The 19,908-nt window shown below is 43.3% G+C and overlaps 2 protein-coding genes across 2 annotated transcripts in view; one reads left to right on the forward strand and one right to left on the reverse strand.

Annotated features, from left to right (window-relative positions):
- Positions 1-4,628: 4,628 nt before the first annotated feature.
- Positions 4,629-19,908, forward strand: part of BICRAL (BICRA like chromatin remodeling complex associated protein) — a 72,967-nt gene continuing 57,687 nt past the window's right edge. The window contains exon 1 of the mRNA XM_077781899.1: positions 4,629-4,639. The gene's annotated coding sequence lies outside the window, so the exon portion shown is untranslated. The remainder of the gene's footprint in view (positions 4,640-19,908) is intronic.
- On the reverse strand, positions 9,094-19,798 carry PRPH2 (peripherin 2). The gene is made up of 3 exons (XM_021547537.2): positions 19,218-19,798; positions 16,236-16,482; positions 9,094-11,030 (listed from the first exon to the last, which is right to left on the reverse strand). The coding sequence occupies exons 1-3, from the start codon at positions 19,796-19,798 to the stop codon at positions 10,794-10,796; spliced, it is 1,065 nt and encodes a 354-aa protein (XP_021403212.1). The 3' UTR covers positions 9,094-10,793.

Below are 19,908 nucleotides of genomic sequence, written 5' to 3' on the forward strand. Positions count from 1 at the left end.
TGTGGATGTTTTCTTAACATCACTACAGACTGCTTTTGTCTCTGTTATCTGTCACAGATTGGATCATTTGAATATTGCTGTCACTTTTTAGGAAGAGACATGGAGAAGTTGCAGGGGAAAATGACATTTAATGCTTTATCTTTGCCCTTCCCTAATTAAGGTGGTTGACATACCAACAATTTTCTGTGCATGGTACTTAGAAATCCCACTCTTTTGGTGATGTTACTATTCCTTTGCTTTTTAAGCTGTGTGCCACAGTTTCAAATAATGTGTAACTGCATTGAAAAACTCTTTTCCTGTAATCATAATATTAAAAAGATAATCAACAATTCTGACATTTCTCTGTGCAAACCAAAATACTGACAGCAGGAAGGATTTTTTGGTTTTCCTCTGGGGTCAGAGTTGGATAGTGCAACCACAAATAGTTGCAAAGTATACAGTTTATCATTTTTTTAGCAATTTGGTCATTCTTAACTCAAGACTTCTCTTTACTGATTTGTTTTGCATGTGTTTATATTAATGTAGAAATATTTATATATAACATTGTTTCAGTATCAGGGAAATAATATCTGTAATAAATTGGCTATAACTTTAATATTTATGGATTATGTGTGCAATCTAGAATATATTATGTGTGTGGGGGAAGGAAAAAAAACCAACAAAACCTACAAAAAGTCCCAGATACAAAAAACAAAACAAAGCTGAAAGCATCAAGTAGGAGCTTTTCATGTCAACGTTCAATAAGTACTTTTTAAATGTTGTTTTTTAGAATTTTGCTGAGCTTGTTCCTTCAAGTGTGCCCCTTGTTAATCACAGGCTGGCAGAAATACCTGGATGTGCAACATCTGCAATTCCCTGGCTATAAGTGTAAGATGATTATATTATTAGTGTCACTTGCTTCAGTCAGCTAAACCTTTCTTGACCTCTACCAAAAAGTCTAATCGTCTTTTTAAAGGATTGTAAGTTACATTTTATAAAGGGATAAGGGTTGAGGTGCACATCAGTAATGTTATTTACTCTGTTTATACTAGAAGATAACATTTTTTACTCCCCCCAGTCTGCCACAGGAGGCTCATTTTTACTGTGCTCAAAGTCTGTAACCAGGATAACAAACTCCTAATGCCTTCTAACTTGTGCCAGGAGCCAGTGCTGCCACAGCTCTTAACCACTTCATGTGATGTTACAGGGAAATTTGGCTGAGATGTAGTGCTCATGGCTTCTCAAGATTATTTCTGTTTTCAGCTCTCCTCTGGTTCTCTGCAGCTTCCTCCCATGTCCCTCAAACCAGTCGTCAATGCTGATCACTAAGGAAATAAATGTCATGCCTTCCCACTTTATTAGCACTGAGAGCAACCTGGACTTGAAGGGCCCAGTTCACTCCTTTTCCTGGGACAGTGGACATGGGGTGAGCAGCTGCACAGACCCTTTTCTGTCCTTTCTCGTTCAATGTGAGCCCTGGCCAGCTCTCGTGCTTGAGCCCTGGCATCTCATTTTAAGTATATTTTACTTTTTATTTTATATTAAATGATGGCATTCTGTTTAGAAGCTCTGTCATGAAAATTTTCTCTGTGGTCTGAATTTGTAGAGGAGAAACTGGATGCTCAATCCACCTTCAACATTAAATCCCTCTATTTTCCTCTCTGGGAGTTGCATCTCAAATCTCTTCAGAGTAGTGTCGTGTCATGATCAACTGAGTTTTCAGTCAGCCTTCCTTGTGCCCTGGACTCTCCTCTGCTCCTTCTAGGAATTGCCTCCAGCAGGAGGTGGTGACCCTCTGTTTCCATTCTGCTGTTGAGATTATTGATTATGGAAGTCAAATATGGCAGTATTAAACAGTCTGGGCTTGAATGTCAGCCCCTGCAGAATTCTGCTTGCAACTGGTTTGCTTCCAACTGTTCATTGCCACCCTGTGAGCCTGAAAATCCAGCCAAGATTCTGTCCACCTTGCAGTCTGCCTAGTTTACATCTCCCCAAATTGGTTGTGAGGATGTCAGAAATCATATTGATAGTTCTTCTAAAGTAAGACTTTTGCTGTACAGAGAAAGTGTTTTACAGCAGCAGAATATATAAAAATAGGCACCTCTGGTAATAGCGAGAGATACTGGGCTCATCTTTGTGGGGTTCTATGGATCTTGGGATCTGAGTATTTTTGTATTTGAATCAGCTTAGCTTTTGTTGAGCTAATTCTGCATAACAGTGGGAATGGAATGGTGCTTTTCGTGTCTTAAGTGGCATTAAAGGAACTTCCATAAGCAGGCAAGTCCTTCTCTACCATTAGCTGTTCAGTTCCTCAGCTCTGTACCATGATGCTTGCCCCAGAGTTCTTGATGCTGCATGGAGAGTGTCACAGACTTCATGGGAACAGCACTGGATTCAGTTGTTATCCAGGCTTGCCTTTGGCAGGATGCTTCCAGGTGCTGAAGGAGTGGTGCAGGGCAGGGAGCCTGCCAGCCACCCCTCTGCATGCACAGCTAGCACGTTGCAGCTTGGCTCTTCTTTCTCTGGGTTCAAGCTGTATGGAATGGCTTCCACGTCTCCTCAGGGACAGGCACACAGAAAGGTTGCTTAGCAGCAACAGGAAGTCTTACAGGCAAGTTGTCTGTAGGGAAATATCTCTCCTACCATGAATTATTCTTGGTTTGGTGTTTTTTTCCTCTTGGGATTTGAATGTGGAAGAATTAGAGTAGACTTGGTGTTTCTTTTTGGGCTGTGTTCATGCAAATGCAGGAATAATCTCTCAGGAAGAACTGTACTAAGTATTGCTGAAACAAAAGCTGTCCATCTGTTAGTGACTGATGGAAGCCATGTGGATGCATGGATAGCAAACTTTCATCTCCAGTTGCTGATAATTTCAAGTTATGAGTGAGCTTTACCCTGTGGGTGTGTCATTTGTTGGGTTGGAGAACTGGCAATGACTGACGGAAGGGCATCACTGTAAGATGGGATAACTGTAAAAAACTGCTTAGCTGCTGGGACTGCAGGGGGAACACACAGCACAGGCAGCTCTGGAGCTTGGAAGCATAGCCAGGAGGAGCTGGAACCTCCCTGCCTCTCCTTACTGCCAGCCAACAGTGCCCATGGAGTCTGGGGATTCTGCTGTTGTGGAAGTTTGAGCTGTTGGGTCAGGGACAGGGAAGAACTTGGGGATCCCAGCCTTGTCTAAGGCTCTCCATCTGTCAGCACTTTCCCTCAGACCAGGTTCTGGAAATTCATCCACTGGAAAACTCAGCAGCCTGACTGAAAGTCCCACAGAGCTGTGCTTTTCAGACAGTTCAGCAGCTTTCTCCAGTACGGGGAAGAAGGGATTTAATTTTCCATTTTATCCCAAGACTAAGAGTCAGGAGAAATAGTGATTCCTGGTTCTGTTCTGGGAGAATCAGTCTCTAATGGCTAGTTTAGATGTGACTTTTATGCAACTGCATTGAGCTAGTTTTGTTGATAATAGTGTTTGTCACCTTATAAGTAGTCAATGTATTAGTTAAATGTGTTGCAGGCTGATAGAGCCTGTAAGCTGCAGTAAAATAGTTCAGGTTTTTACAAAGCAGAGCCCTGTGATTTCCATGCATTGGTCATGCCTTGTACTCCTCTGCTCATGTCAGGAGTGCTTTGATTCTGCTCAGTGCCCCTTGTCACCAGCTGGCCCTGAGAAGTAGCTGAGCATTTATGATGTATTTATTTGTGAAAGCTCGGTACTAAAACATCCTCTCACTTCAGCTTGAAACACTGTAGCAGGGCATGGTGATTTCTCTTATTGGAGTTCACTGTAGCCACCTGCACACACCATGCACACCAAGGTGTTTGTCCAAGCAGTCTGGCCAGGACTAGGTGCTACAGAGGGCAGGAGCAATGGCTTTTGGAAACGTCTTTTATATTCTTTGGGATTCAGTAGGACCTGTGGAGCTGTATTTTGCCTCAGTATCTTGCTTCACCCATGCTAAATCTCAAGTAAGGCTGCTTGTTGCCTTTTCCTGTTTCGGGTGCCTTGGCTGGTATAATAACGTGAAGAGGAATGGCACACAGCACATGCTCTCCCTCGTGTTGTCAAAGCACAGGTCTGCTGCTGAGAAGGCGACTGTACCCCGGCCATTTGGAGCTCAGGCTTCATGGGCTGGGTGGAAACAACACATTTCTCAGCATCTTCCCACTTTATTGCTGTCAGTCACATCCCTTGTTATCCATACATGCTGCTCTTTAAAGGCTTGCTCAGTTATTTCTTCTGCTGTTTCGTACATGTACGTTTCTATTCATACTTCATTCGTGGCAGTTTTAACATTCCTTCTACAAATCTTTTTTCCACAGATAAAAACTGTTTTGCATATTTTTATCTTGAGTCTTTTGCATATTCATCCTGGGTTTTTTTCTCCTGCTCTTCTGCCACCTTTCCCCCTCTCCTGGCATGCAAACATTAGATGCCCAAATCTTACATCTTTGATGGAGAGATTTGTCAAGCACTCCTCTCTTGGAGGAAAAAAGAAGAGGGAGAGTATGAGGAGTTTCGCAGTGCGCCAGGTGTAGGAGCTACGAAATGGCAAGTACTGATCTTCGTCTCCATGACAGCAATGATTAAATGTTACTTTTTCATCAGTTTGTGAATATATATTTTCACAGTCTCTTTTCAGACAGCGTGAGCTTGGAGGTGGTAAGTTTTCCAGCTTGTCCTTTGCGTGGGATCCTGGAAGGAAAGCCAGACTGGGTAGAGAGCCCTGGGCAGGGTGGGACAGCTGAGCTCAGGTTAGGGAAAGTGTCTGTACAGACCACTGCGGAATATTTTAGTGACTTATAAAACCCAAGTGTTGATTTGAAATCAACCATGTATTTGAGGAACAACGTGTGAAACATATTTCTGTACTTGCAATACTCTTAAGTGTGGAGGATGGTAAAGTGTGTTAATGAATAGGAGAGAAGATTATATAAAAATAACAAGGGCAAGGGGATCAGCAATGTGTTCACTGATGTAATTCACTGGTGTCCTCTAACTAGAGATGCCAGCATTAGAAAGGTGCTGTTTGCTCCCTGTAAAGACAGCTCCAAGAAGCCTTGGAGTATTTTTTGCAGTGATTGTATCAGTGTCTTGGAATTAATGTGCAATTTCGCACCAAACACACTAGAAGAAGAAAAAAATTCTGCAGTAATTGCTAAGCATCTACTTAATGCTGTTGAACTAGTCAGGCATCTCGTGTATATGATAATTCCTTCCAGGTCAGGTTTTGGTAATTCATAAAGTGCTCTAATAGCTGAAAGCTTGGAGCATGGCATGAACTCTGAAACAAAGAACTTTGTAGGGTTTTTTTTCTCTGTACTACTTTGTAATGCAGTCTTTAGGATACGCTCTGTCAGCTTGAACTGGATGGAGCTGAAAACAAGGAATTTTGAAGGTTTTTTTTCTAATGGAGTGGTAAATGCTCTACACTAGCAACATGTGTATCATTTGGAGCATGCAGAAGCATGGAGTGTTCTGCTGGGAGGCTGGGGGTAACTGCTTCTAATGCCATCATGTGTGAGACAAACATTTCTGTGTGGGCAGCCTTTGAAATTGTTGGGCAGATGTGGAAGAGCAGCTATCCAGGCACTGAAAGGTGCAACATCCACTTAGGACAGCAAACCCAAGACCTCATGTAGTTGCTTCACTGCCCTGGAGCACAGTGGGTGCTCAAGGTGGGATGCCCTGCTCCAGGCATGGCTGTTGAGGTGCACGTGGATTCCAGGGCTGCATCAGCAGTGGTTGTGATGAGACAAGGAAGGGGTTGAATCCTGCTCTCAGAGATTTGGGATCTACTTGTAGACCTTCACCAGTGACAGAGACCTGGGTCTGGCTGTGAAGTATTTGAGGAGGGTGTATGGCACTGGGAATGTCTACTTGTGTAAGCAGCACTCCTGGTGAGTGCCACCTTGCAAAGAGGGAGGGGACAAAAAGTGGTTTTCTCCCATTGGAGTCAGGGATATGGTGTGATAGTAATGATTTGAAATCTAGACATACCACTGCAAGTTTTTCCCTGAATAAAATGTTTCCTGATATGCATTTGATCCATTTCTAATATTACCTGATCTCAAAAATAATCTAAAATACTCTAAAATAATAAAAAAAACAACCCTGAGAAGTAGAGAATAAATTTGAATTTTAAGTCCTAATTACATTTAACATTCTGGGGTGAAAACAAGAAACACTGTCAGAATTTACTTAAAATATGCCAACAGCAACATTACAGAATCAATTTTGTTTATGCTCTTAATTCATTCATGCAATTAATGAAAGATGAATTAATACAAAGCTGTGAATTCATCTTGTCCTTGTTGGTATATTTTACCCTGTTTTGCCCAGGGATGTGGTGCTTGGTTGCCTGGTGCAGAGGGTGTGCATCAGTCTGGTGGCAGGCTGCAGACCTGTCCTTTGGTCCTGGTGTCACTGTTTGACTGGTTCCTCTGACTCCTGCATCACCTGTTGCTCTGGAGAGCTTTGAGAACAAACTGTGGAAATGTACTCCCTCGTGGTTTATGGACTATCCTCTTAGAAACAATCAGGCAAGGGTAGTTGTTTGTATGTGCTTTGATGGGAGGTGGGAATCCTGCTTGGCCTTTCTCTGTGGAGCCCTCCCAAATGTTAGGGAGGAACTGCAAAAAGGGGAAAGGGGTGTCCCCCAGGGCAGGGTGTTGCAGGGACTGTGATGGAGAGTCTGCAAAGCTGAGCTCCAGGCCAGGCTTTCCTCCAGCTGTCCCACCTCACAACTGTGCTTTGGATTCAGATTCAGAAATACCAATGGAAATATTATGAAATGGCATGAGAACAGCAAATGCAGCTGATTTGAGAGATGTGTTTTACTACTTCAGTGTTTCAGTCACTCACTGAACTATAGGTCTGATATAAATCAGAAAATGTTCCATGTAGGCATGACTTCAGATATGAGATAACTGCATTGCTGTTGCCAGAAATAAATTTGCCTAAGCCTGTGTCTTCCCCACAGGGGGCTGTTATCACATGGTTCCATTCTATTTTTCTGGCCTTATCTCTTAATTAACTAATCTCTAATAATGCTCTTTCTTTTTTTTTTTTTTTTTAATAAGCATTTGCGATCCATCCCCTTTTTCCATTTATTATGCTAAGAACAGCATTGGCTTCTTTCACAAAACAAGCAAGGTGGGTGTAAATCAGGAACTGTTTTGCTGGGATTCTTTTATATCAGCCTTGAAAATCTTCCTAGCCCATCAGGTAGGAGGTCTGTGGTGCCTGTGAGCCCGATATAGCATTCCCATGCTCTTTGCTAAGCTGCACACTTGCATTTGTGTGGTATTACCAAATGCCCAAGCCCATGTAATGCATGGAGGCTAATCTTGTCAATTGTATTAAGGCTACTTAGGAACTAATAGCTTTAAGGAAGCTGTTTATATTTCCTCCTTTAAAGCACTTTAGTCAATGTTCTGTGTCCCTTCAAATAAATGTCATTAGTAAAATAATGCACTTTTTGTCATTCTCTTAAAAATGGTATTTCTGAAGAGTTGATACTTCAAGGCCTTGGGCTGACTCTGAGATCTGGGTACTTGAATTTAAGCTGCTAATCCATATGGAGGTACCTAAAAAGAAGTGGCCTGGTTTGCATGAATTAAGTTCACATCCTTCTGAAGTTTATTAGTTTGAAAATCAGGGCACGGCTCTGGAAGTCGTCGGATTGCTGCAGGGAGATTTGACTTTGTGAGCTTTAGACTTTAAAATAAGAACAATGTGTTCTTTTGAATGTCTATTGCAAGTTAGATTTAAACAGAGGGAGAAAAAGAGGTTATAAACCCAGCTGATTGTCCAAGACCCTGAGGATGCCAGTGGTTTCACTGGTTCAGCATGACCAGAACATCACATTCATGGCTGTGAAGATGTTTTAATTCCTATGTACTACAGGAAGATGCTATCAGAATAGCACAGCAAATTCTGTTTCTAGTAAGAGGCAGGTGCTTTGGGGGTCTGCTTGCACATCTCCTGAGCTTAGCTGGGCACATGAAAAGAGGAATGTTTGCTTTCTCTCAGAGCATTATATAGAGACGGGGAAAACCTTCCCATGTATAGGAACACATAAAACAGATCCAAAAATGAATTCGGAAGAAATAAGTCAGCAGTAATGCAAATTAAAGAAATCTGTATTAAATTGTATATATTTAAATATTTTCTTTAAAGAGATCTTTACTTGCAATAACATTTTAATACCTAAATTTACATTTGCAGTCAGCAGAAATATCTTTATCTAGAACAGCATTTGCAGTATCACAAGTAAGTATGTGTAAGATTGGACGAGTGATATATTACATGTGATATTGTACAAAGCACTCATATTACAATCTTGTGGTAATCATAAGATGTCACAAAGATCTTCATCAACCAGGAGGCTTTATTTTAGACAGCATTAGCCCATATACTCTTTGTTCCCTGGTTCCAGTACTGTTCTTCATAAACCTGTCTCAGATGGTCTCTTTACCTGCTTGATACCATTGCTCTGGGAACTGGCTTCTCCAGTGTGGCATTGAAAGAATGGTTTGAAAATATGTTATGTTGCTTTAGCAATAATCTGATAAAAAACAGAGACCACAAAAAATTGGAGAGTCCTGTCTAAATTAGTGTCCTAAGCCAGATTTCTAGGGCAGCAATAAATCTAGATCTCTCTGAAAAATCAGTCTTGTCAAATAATGGGTATAGATCACAGCTTGCTGAAGCCTCCCGAGGAAAGACTGTGATTAATCCTTGTAACACAGCTCCTATCCACATGTGACTCCTCTGAAAACTCTTCTCTGGTACATGTGGCCACATCGTGTGCCATCCACAATCCTGTTCTTCTCTAATGGGGCAGCTGGCCCCAGTGGTGGCCTGCTGAGCAGGGAGGAGCTGCTCTGGCTCGTGCAGTTCTGTCCCTCAGCAGAGCAAGAGACGATAGGCTGTGGTGAGTAGCAAGTTGGCCTTTTGTCAGTGCCCTTGTCCTAGTCTAATGCACAGAAGAGGAGAGTGACTTTTTAATTAATTATTGTAACTAAATTAATGACCGTAACTAAAGTTGAAAGCTTTGACCAGCTTTGAGAAAGTGAAAGGACACCACAGACACCTGTCAAAATCAAACCTTGAGTGCAGGTGGCTTGAAACACCCTGGGCACTGAGATGGAAACTACAGCATGAGGTACGGACAGATCCCTGCTTGTCCTGCCTTGAACTGATCTGTCCATCCTAGAAGGAATTGGGACAGAAGCCGGAGGAGCTGAGTGCTGCTGGGGCAAGTGCACAAGTGACTAAGAATGGAAACCAGTGGGCTGTGCAGTGGTGACACAGCTGCAAACACGTCCCCTTTGAGGGGCGGCCACCAGCCAGGGAGAAGGGACCCACTGAGAAACCTCTCCCAGGGACACTGGAGAAGTAGAGGGTTTGCACAGCCAGGGTAAAAGTCAGTGTGGTGCCTGGCTTGCAGGGAGGAACTGAGGTGTCTGCAATCGTTGGTGCAGGGGGCTGGGGCTTGTTCTCTCAGGTTTCTTTCCCTTTAATTGAAATTATCTGGCAAAATAAATTCAAGATGAGGCTCTGTTCCCTTATTAGAGGCTGCATGCCACAGCAAACTCTTTTCGTGTTTTATTTCAACTTGAGAACAACATCCTCCAGCTATGACATTATGGAGAGATGCAGCATATGCAAAATGTGCCTTCCCTGAAAAGGGAATTTAAAAGATATAATGAGGAGCACCCTATCAATGATAAAGTAAAATTTGTACATTGGGCTTTGCTTGAAACCTAGTTTTCCCTGGCCTGGAAGGGTGAGGCTTGATGTATTTGTGGATGAATGGTATCCACTTTCTAGGCCCCTAGAAATACTTAAAGTGTGAGTTCTAAGTGGGTTGGATTTGGGTTTGCCTTTTTCTTGCCTTAAAAATAGTTGGGCTTGAATATTCTGTAGCAAGTTATGAGATGACATACTCTGTAAAATATCCAGAGTAGCCATAACTGGCACATGCTCATAGCCTGGATTTCACCCACTAAAAGATGAATTTTCTATGCTTCTGCAAAGAATTTAAATACAAGGTGAAGCATTAGTCTACAACACATACATTCAAGATACAAGCCTGCAAAAAACCCTGAGAAATAAACCCCTTCAATCTTACCTGAATGTTGTTTTTATGATGCTTGGATGCTTCATTAAATTACAATTTTTGCTTAGTACATAAATTCTCAGCATAAATTTGCATCTTGTTCTATGTACATCTTAAGAATACAGCAGAAAATACCATTGCTTAGCACATTAACAAAAATCACATATGAGAGGTTTGTCAAAATACCTGTATACTAAGTTATATACAATTCTGGAAATCCTTCCTTCTTTGAATTCTATCATGTTACTCTCCAGAAACCCAATCTATTTGTCCTTAAAAGCTGAAGTACAGAAAGTATGCTGATGAAACAACTTGAGCAAAAAATATTAACTTTTCAAATTCCACTTTTAATTTCAAAATAGGATGGAATGGATAGCCATGTGATGCCAGCAATCTTTTTTTTAAAATTTTTTTTTCCTTAAACTAATTGTCTCTGATAAGGGAACACGTCAATATTGCAAGTCCTAGTTGGGGTCATATTCCCAAAAGGATATGGATATGGTGTACTCACATTGTGGATAAGTGTTTTATCCCAGGGTGCACTGTGTTGTATGTTCCCATGTACAAAAGTGAACATGCGTAGAAATGTGTGTTCTGGTGGTTGATACATAGCTTTTACAACGTAGATACATTCACAATTCTCAGTTTGTGTTGCTTTTCTCTGAGACAAAGTCCACCTGGATGAGCAGCTCAGCTGACTGTTGTGATGGCTGGCGTCTTCCCACCTTCCTCTCCTTCGGCCCCTTCGGCTCCTGCTTCCACCTGGTTGAACTTACCCAGCTTTTTCAAGTTCTCCAGCGCAGATTTGAAAGTGTCCTTCAGGCTGTTCTCCAGGACCCACCCTTCGCTTTCGCATTCGGGGTCTTCGGGGTTGGCGATGCTTTCCAGGGAGGTGTGCAGGAGGCGCAAGCCAACCATCACCGACATCTGTGCCACGCAACGGGAAAGGCAGAGAGCGTCAGCCAGCCCTGGACACTCCTGTCCCCCTCCCTGTCCCTGCTGGGGCAGCCTGGGCTGCTGCTCCGGGGGGCCGCGTGCCCGAGGGGCCCCTCCTCGAGCCCGTCAGTGTCGGTGCCTTCCCGGGAAGCTTTAATGCATCCCTGGCTGCCCTGTGCTGCATGTCCACAAGGCAGTTTGGCTGTGCAACACCGTCCTTGGCCACCACCCACTTCGTTTTAGCTAAATATTTTGACTTTGCATTGACCTTAATATGTTTGGTGAGTATATTAAGCTGATCAAGGAGATATTAATGAATCAGGGTCTCTGCAGAATGGAGCAGAGTTAGGATTTGAGCCATTAGTTTGTCTGCTTCAGATTCCGATTTTGTTTTAATATAGGTATGTGCAAATAAGGAAACCAAGGCAGCAGGTGATCTCTCCTGGGTTCCACCTAAAACAAATTTTATATTTCTGATTAAATATTAACTAGTCCCAGCAGTCCTGACTGAGATTTTTTCTACTGTACTGTGTAACGCTGCTGACACTGACAACACCCTGCACCTGCCTCCAGAGAGAAAGTGGGTTTTAGCCAGTCTCCTGCCTTCTAACACTGTTCAGAACAATCTGACCTCACCCTTGTGGTGCTTGTGAAGAAAGTGATTGATGAGTGAAGCAGAGAAGGACAGAAGAGCAGCTCCCAGAAGAGGCAGCCTGGTGACATGGTAGAGCTGGTGGTTGGGATGAGGCAGCAGTAAGATTGGTTTGGTCCTTCACATGCTGGGTAAAGCTCAGTTGGAGAACTCCTACTGCTGTCTGGACCTAACAGGATTTGTTCTCTAAGGGAAGTAGGATGCCTCTGTCACACTATCCAGTTTCCCAAGGAACTGATTACCTTTGGTCCTCCTCAAGCCTGATGGCTAAAGAGGCTGGCAGGTTTGAAGATGGGATTCAGCCACATGGCAAGGCCAGTGGCAGAATTCACATCTGGCTTTTGGACTCGAGGCACTACCCAAGCATGAGCTTCCATGGGCCATCCATCAGCCTGTCAGCTGTGGTCATCCTACTTGTGTATGATCAGTGTCTCCAAACTCGTGGAAGACTAAAGCTACACTTGTCTACTATCAACATTTGAAGATGTTCATATTTCTCTGCCTTCACTCAAGATCAGAACAGGAAAAACATTGGTCCAACAAACAAGTTTCACCAAATACTTCCATATCCAAAGGCAAATGTTCATACTGCTTAACACAGGAATGTATGACTAGCCACACTTTGGTCACTAAGGAGGCTTCTAGTGGCTCTGAGTCTGGAAATAGTCTCATCTAGCCAATAATATGATGACTTAAATCAGTTAAAGCACTATTCTATAAAAGTCACAACAAGTGACAAATCCCATCATGTTAGATTTAAAGCCTTTGACATCTTCCTTCTACTCTGAGTCCCAGTTTTGCTGCTCTCACTCATGGGGCTGATATCTTTGAAATCAATGGCTGTTGCAAGTGCAGATAAACAGGGCTGGATGCAGGAAATGGCCTCCACATTGCTTTCTACTTGTGCTACCTCTGGTGCACGTCACCAGGGGCTTTGTTTTGTGATTGACTTGCCAAGTGCCCCGTTTGGCAGCCAAAGTAGGTGGACTGGCTTCCTGGATAGCTCTAAGTCACCAAATATTATAATGCTTTTAAAAAGGAAGGTGCTTGTGCAGCACTAAGCATCTGACCCATCATTGTAAGAGATTTTGTGACATTTTCTCTTAGTTTAAGACTTTTTTCTCTTAAAAACCTTTATAAGCAAAATTTTGAGTCCCTGAAGCTGAGATTCCTTAAAAGCAATGCAAAATGTCTGTCTCCTTGTAACCTCCACTGCTCTGCACCTGCCTTCTGTGGCAGATGAGAAGAGAGCCCAGGAAGTTTGAGACAAGTATCTGGTAAATTAGTCTATCTCCTGTATGATCACAGAGAGTCTGGGACCACCAGTTTAGCTGAAATCTTGCACCAGGGAAGCATAACCCCGTGCACGTGCTGGGGGTGGCTGGCTGGCAGCAGCTTGGCAGCAAAGGGCCTTGGGACTCTGGGTGACACCAAGCTGTCCCTGAGCCAACAATGAGCCCTTGTGGCAAAGTGGGAAAACGATATCCTTGGCTGCATTAGAGGAATAATTGCCAGCAGGTTGAGGCATGTGATCCTTCTTCCCCTCTGCTCAGCCCTCGGGAGGCCACAGCTAAACCTCCAGCCTTAACCAGGCTGTGAGTTGTAGATTTGAGCTTAACCACAATCCAGCACAGAAGCCTGTGCTGTCAGAGCCCCAGAGCGAGGCCAGTCTTGCTGAGAGATGATTTCCCTGTCATGGGAGCTCTTGTCATTTTACAGCAACTTTAAAGTGCCAGGAAGAATACAGGCACAGTGTTTCTGCAGGGCTGTGGCTGCAGGGCTGGGCTGGTGGATCCCCTGCACGTTCAGCCTCTCCAGCTGGGCCAGCAGTGCCAACTGTGCCTGTCTGGAGGGTCCCTGCTGCCTGTGGGCTGGTTTTGGAGATCACCAGGAGTTCACCCCTACTGTTAATGCCTCAGAGAGTTTACTCTCCAGCACAGGACATGCAATGTGCCTCCTGTGAATGTCCCAGTGCTCTCCTGGAGCTCAGCCTGGCTCCGGGCTGTGGCACATGGGAGGTGAATCCCAGGGTCTCGGCTATCGTGGCAGCTGTGACCTATCGAGATCCACATGTTTGCACAAGTGAAGGACCTGGAGCAGCTTAGGAACCAGCCTCAGCTCTCTATTCCTTTTGAAATGATTTATTCAGGGCACCCTTGAACCCCTCTTTTCCTTTTTGCTGTCTGAGGCAGGTCAAGGAGACATCCAGGCATGCTCTTCTTGACCTTCTGCAGAGAAGCCCATCTGTTTGCCAGGGTTTAGCCTGAGGCGGCTTAGCCAGAGCAGGGTGTGATCTTTTTTTGTCATCCTCATGACTGGTTGTCACACATGGGAAGTCTACAGCTTTTGTTAGGAAAAGAAGCTTCTAGATATTAGCATTCTTTTCAAATAGAAGTTTTGATGTTTCAAAATAGGTTCATTCTTCCTTGTGCCTAATGTAGAAAAGTGAAACGGAGATGGCCTTCCCTGGGGTCCCTGTGCCTGTTTGGCGTGTTACCTTTCTCTACAGCTCAGAATAACAGCTGTGATTAGTATTTCCTCTCCATGTCCTTCCCACATCTCAATTCCAGCAACCCAGCTGGAAGAGTCGTCCACAGCCCCCAGAAAGGCTTTGTTGGAGAAGCACCTGGTTTGAGTCCATGGTGGCTGCAGGTGTCAAGCAACCCAGGATTTTGCTTTTTCACTTTTCTGTCCCTTCCCAGGAAGCCAAAGTGGAAATGAGAAACACAGAGCCAGCACAACCACTGCCCCTGGGCTCACCCTGCTCAGACCCACACTTACCTTGGCCAGGAGCTGGAACCTCTGCTGCCCTCCTGCTCAGCATAAAATTGTTTCCTACCCTGACTGGAATTTACAGGAAGTTGTTATATTTCAAGGGAGACTAAATTAATGCCTATTTCCTTCCTTCAAAGTTTGCCTTAAAACCAAAGGGAATTTCAGACCCAAATCTGGTCCCTTTATGGTAGAATATCATTCAAGTAATAAATATTCAGGAGGGCAAGTTATTGTAACCCAGGATCATGTTGTTTCTTTCAAGTTTTGCCCTAAATGTTCTCTGATTGCCTGAAAAAAAGCCTTACCTTCTATTTTGAAAAAGACAAAGAAAAGAAGATCTTATTTCTCATTATGCCACAGGCTGAAAAAAATACCCTTCATTTGAAAATACCCTTCATTTGAAGAGTTAGACATAAAATACTGCATTTTTATTACTGCTATTAATGTTAACATATCACTGTCATTAATCTCTTGCAAGTTAGCAGAAGTATGTTACAGGTTCCTAGTCATGATTTTTTGAAGCTGGCATTGGTATTTTTGTGCATTTTTCCCCTGAGTTTTTCAATTTCTTTGACTTTCTAATACAGTTGAAATTCCCCTCTCTTCAGAGCTCTGCACTTGAATCTGGGTTAAAATAAAGACCTTCTCTTTTTTTTCTTGCCAGAATAACAGTGCAAAGAGGTAATACATTTCTCTGCAGTTCGGAGCAGTTATTTTTAAAACAATGCAACATGGAGTAACTTCATGATTTTTTTTTCAGTTCACAGATTTAGGTAGGTGTTTATTTTCTAAAAAGCATCTTCATTCCTGGAAGGCTGTAGGCCAGTGCTTGTATCAAAATGTAACTCATCTTTTTAAAATTTGCATCGATCTAAATTTTTTAAAAGGCAGCTGAATCATTTAAATTAGGCAATGCCATTTGCAGCAGCCATTCCAAGGATAGGAAAGGATCTGCTGCACCCCAGGGAGCTGCACCCTTCCTTTTACCAGCAGGTCCTGCCTGATCTCCACATCCAGCACCTCACGTTCCAGCCCTCGTGCCACTGCCAGCCCACGCTCCCCGAGCATTAGTGCTGGTTAAACACCCTGGCTAGAAAACTGGCCTTCTCCCAGGGGCTGGGGATTCATTGCATTGCATGAACAGTATTTTATCAGCCAAGCTGCACTTTGGGTTATGGTGCCCACAGACACCTGCCCCGGGCAGTGCCCTGTTTGCATTTGTGTCGTGGTTTTGGGAAGCAGAATAAAATTAATTTAATCCACTTGCCCCACCTAAACCACTTTTTCTGACCAAATGCCTTGAAATTGTTCCACTGTGTGTGACTTAAAGCCTTATTTTGTTTGGGGTGTAAAACCTTTAACTGCATTTTCTGTCCCACTAATTACTGTCACATCTTTCTGATGTGCTGCTTTTTTGTATTTCTCGTTCCCCACAAATGGTGACACGCGTAAAATTAATGCATCTGGACAGCAGAGCCCTTGCACTCTCTTCCCTGCTCAGCACCTTGCCTTTGAGAGAAAATCCCTCCCTTTTCCCCCTCTTGCTGTGGGATTCTCGAGGCTCTGTGCCCTGCTAAGAGGTGTCTGTGATCCCACACCCCTCCACCTCTGTTTCCAACCCGGGACCTTTCCACCTTTCCTCAGCTATCAGATATTTTCTCAGCCTAACGGTGAGGAAATTGAATTTAAACAGATTTGCTTTTCACTCAGAAGCCCAGGCTCCTGCAGAGCTGGCCCGTCAGTGCAGCGTATCTGGGGGCAGGGGTTACCTCGAAGAGCCAGACGAGGAGGATGACGGCGCCCATGGAGCTCATCATGCCACTGTAGTAGTTGAGCAGCGCTTCCCGGCAGCCGCGGCGCCACAGGTTGAGCTCCTCGGTTTGGTAGTCGTAGCTGTAGTGGGCAGAGTTGTTGGTGACCTGGTACTGGATGCAGGGCCTGGGGGAGCTGGGGTTGCAGCAGCTGAAGGGGACGCCGTCCACCAGGTACCTCCCGTCCACGTTGCTTTTGATCCGGCTGCAGGCAAGGGCAGAAGGGATGTGAATACACACACAGACAGACAGACACACACACACAGACATACAGACACACACACAAATATCCACGAGCAAATCTGCACAAAGAAGGAAATCAAGGGCAAAGAGGGTTTTCCACCATGCCTTTTCTCTGTGTCCCCTTGTTCGCATAGCGGTGTTGGTCCAGGGTGTCCTTTCTCTCTGAAATCCTTTTCTATGTCAAGGCTACACTGGTGTAATTTCTTTCCTTCTGGTGTCATTTCTTCAAAGAAATTGATTTTTAACAAAAGTGAATGGCTGAGAGAATTCAGGAGGGGCAGTCAGAAAAGAGTGATCGCAGCATAGTTAGGACTGGAAGAGAGGTGCTGGAGCTGACCTAAACTTGGAAAAAAACTCAGAACAGCCTTGGAACCCACTATACCCATTGATCCAGCAAACTTAATAGCTTCTTTTTGATGATAATATCTACAGGGAGGGGTTGTGTATTTATTCTTGGCTTGGGAAGGCAGCCAGTATTGAAAACATGAAATGTGTTTCAGCAACAGGATGTTGCAAAATTTCCAAAGTTCTTGCAGGAGCTCCCCAACTATTGTTCATCTGACACTGTGGTTGTTCTCTGTAAACAGTCATTTAGCCTGGTGTCTTAGGAGATGTTTAGATGCAAGATAACTTAGAAGGCAAATAGTTCCACTGACTCTGCAAAAATCTATAATAAAAGGACTGCAGTTTTAAAACAAGCCATTTTGCTTAGAAAATCACAGAATGGGGAGTCCCAGTGGTGCAGAGAGCCAAAAAAAAAAAAAAAAAAAAAAAAAAAAAAAATCTGAGCATCCCTTTTAGCTTTCTATATGGATATTTTAAAATTGTTTCATAGAGAGAGGTGGTTCCAACAACCTGGTGAAGGGAAATTCAACTTTGCAATCATGACCTAAATATAAACAGCAAACACAGCTGGGGTTTTCTCCCTAAATGTAAAGAGTGCTCTGGATTGGGTCTAATTCCCATTCATGTGTAAATGCTCCACCAGTTTCAGAGAGATTGGATATTGGATCAGGCCTTCGCTCTACAAATAATATAAAAATCCCACTGTGGGGGACAGATTCCCTCCTTCCTTGGAACTAAGAAGAACTTTACTATTGGCTTCAAAGGGGCCAGACTATCCTACCAGGAATGGGAGCAGAGATTGTGGGAATGGGAGCAGAGATTGTGCACCACCACATAGTACAAGCCTTGAATTCACTAAAATCCATTTGTAGATTTTTGATGCCCTAGTTCCTGCCTCAGTAGTACAAAGAAATTACCCTGAGTCTCAGTCTCAAACAAGGCATCAGTTATTAAGGACAGTATAACCCTGTTTTCCCTCTGTCCCTTGCCCTTCCACTGCTGCTGGATTAAGCTACAGCTCTCAAATCTCCATATAATGCTGGCAAGGTTTTTTCAAGTAGTTATTTATATCCATGTGCATACCTTTGCAATAGAAACACCCCCTTATTCAATGGTGAATGTATTTGTTATAACATCCTGCCATGCTATGGGTTAAATCTGTAACAGTTTTCACTAAAAAAAGTCCTCATTCAGAACTGCAAAAATAACCAGACCACCCAACAAGTCAAAAGAACATGCAGAGAGACACACACAAGTGAAATACCATTTACAAAGTCAGGCAGGGATCCCAAGAGATCCCAAGAGATACACAAAGCTTTTTTTCAAAATTACTTCAGACGTTTTTAATACAGGCAGTATATTTAAAAGGCAGATTGCTTCCAGTTTACAGGACCCATTATGCAACCACAGAGCATAAACATTAATGAATTATGTTCCCAAGGAACCCAGAATAACCATTTCTTTTCCCAGCGCTTAATTTTTAAAAGGTTGTGGATATTTATGCCTAATACTACTTTTTTAATTTCAAAAGTTCATTTTGTTCTCATGTTTATTTTCTGCTTGAGCTTACTGCACCTAACCTGATTTTAGGATTACTGCCTCTTTGGGTACTGACATCAAAGCCATTAAGGTGTTTCTGGTCAACAACCTGATCTGGTTTGTACAGAAACAATAAACTAGTGCTGCTTTCATGTGAGGTTTTAAAAAATCAGGCACAGGACAGAACTTAAAATACATATGGCTACAAGGGCCACTGTCTAAAGCTAGGAACACCAATTGATGCTCAATATTATTGCAGCGCTGAAGCAATCCATTGAGTGAATATAAAAATAAAATCCTAAATCTTAAAGATCTGAAAGACGTGAATTATTGGTAAAGTGGTTTTGCCTCTATTTTTTTCCATGCAGCTGATTAGCTGCCAATACATAAGTGGAGTTTTAAAAGTGGTATCAACAGTATATCTCCAGGGAATTATTTTTTTAGGAAATTAATAAATTACATTGACATCTGCTTATGGATTAGTAAAGTTCTGATACTTTCCTGTTTATTTTGGGAGTGTGGCTTAAGGTAATGGGTTTATAAAGCAGTAAAAGACAGTAAAAACTATTTAGCCTGTTTATATCACGCTGGGTGAGAGTGGGAATTGTATTTTGGTGCTTTTTATTTTATGTTATGGATGACTTTGGAGGAATTTGTCAGGGGAGGAAGCAATCCAGCTGGTCATTTGGGATGCTTTATTACACAAGACCCCATTTTACACAGACCCCCTTCCAGTCAGCGCCTGTTGGCACTTGAGGACAGCACTGATCAAACATCGACACTACGTGGTACAAACCCCACCAGGTCACTTACTCTTTCACTTCTTTGGAGCTGAAGTCCAGATATCTGTTGCTGATCCACTGGATTTCGAACCAATCTTTGTAGCCGTTGTTGCCACAGCACTTGAACTCAATCTGGAGCATGTCGATGGTCTTCTTCATGAAGCATCTTCCGGGGGTGTCCGTGTCCCGGTAGAACTTCATGCCGTTCTTGAGCCCCTGGGCCAGGGTGCTCTCCAGAGAGCCCCTCATGAGAAAGCAAATCAGAGCCACGAAGAAAATGAGCATGTTAAAGACGCAGCATAGTGCCAGGTATGGTTTCAGCAAAGGCTTCCACTTGGCAAATTTAGCGGGATCCAGAGAATCGTAACAAATTTTTCCAGCAAAACCATTGAAGGCGCAGGATAATATACCCATCAATATCAAAGAATTGGGCACAAAATGGCTTTCAGAATTGTCCATCACTTCGCTTCGCTTCCGGAGCTCAATTTTGAGGAACAATCCCATGCTAAAAACAAGGATTCCAGCGAACACCGAAAACCAGTTCATGAGCCATAGTCCCTGTGCTAGTTTTACCCGTTTCTTCTGATTGAATTTGACTTTCAGAAGTGCCATCTTTGTAGTGGGAGATGTTGGAAGATTTCACAGCCTGGACCCCTCTTGTCAGCGTAAGCAACTGGAGGCAGAACCATTCAGGCGCTGGAAGAGATCCCAAAGAGCACGTT

Source organism: Lonchura striata, chromosome 3, assembly GCF_046129695.1.
Source record: "Lonchura striata isolate bLonStr1 chromosome 3, bLonStr1.mat, whole genome shotgun sequence".
Taxonomy (NCBI): domain Eukaryota; kingdom Metazoa; phylum Chordata; class Aves; order Passeriformes; family Estrildidae; genus Lonchura; species Lonchura striata.

Bases quoted from the DNA above. Each gene is read 5' to 3' on its own strand.
- PRPH2 (XM_021547537.2), bottom strand. From the start codon at position 19,798: ATGGCACTTCTGAAAGTCAAATTCAATCAGAAGAAACGGGTAAAACTA. The intron at 16,483-19,217 runs GTAAGTGACCTG...CCTTGCCTGCAG, and splicing joins AGCTCCAAAGAAGTGAAAGA to CCGGATCAAAAGCAACGTGG. The intron at 11,031-16,235 runs GTAACCCCTGCC...TGCGTGGCACAG, and splicing joins TCCTCGTCTGGCTCTTCGAG to ATGTCGGTGATGGTTGGCTT.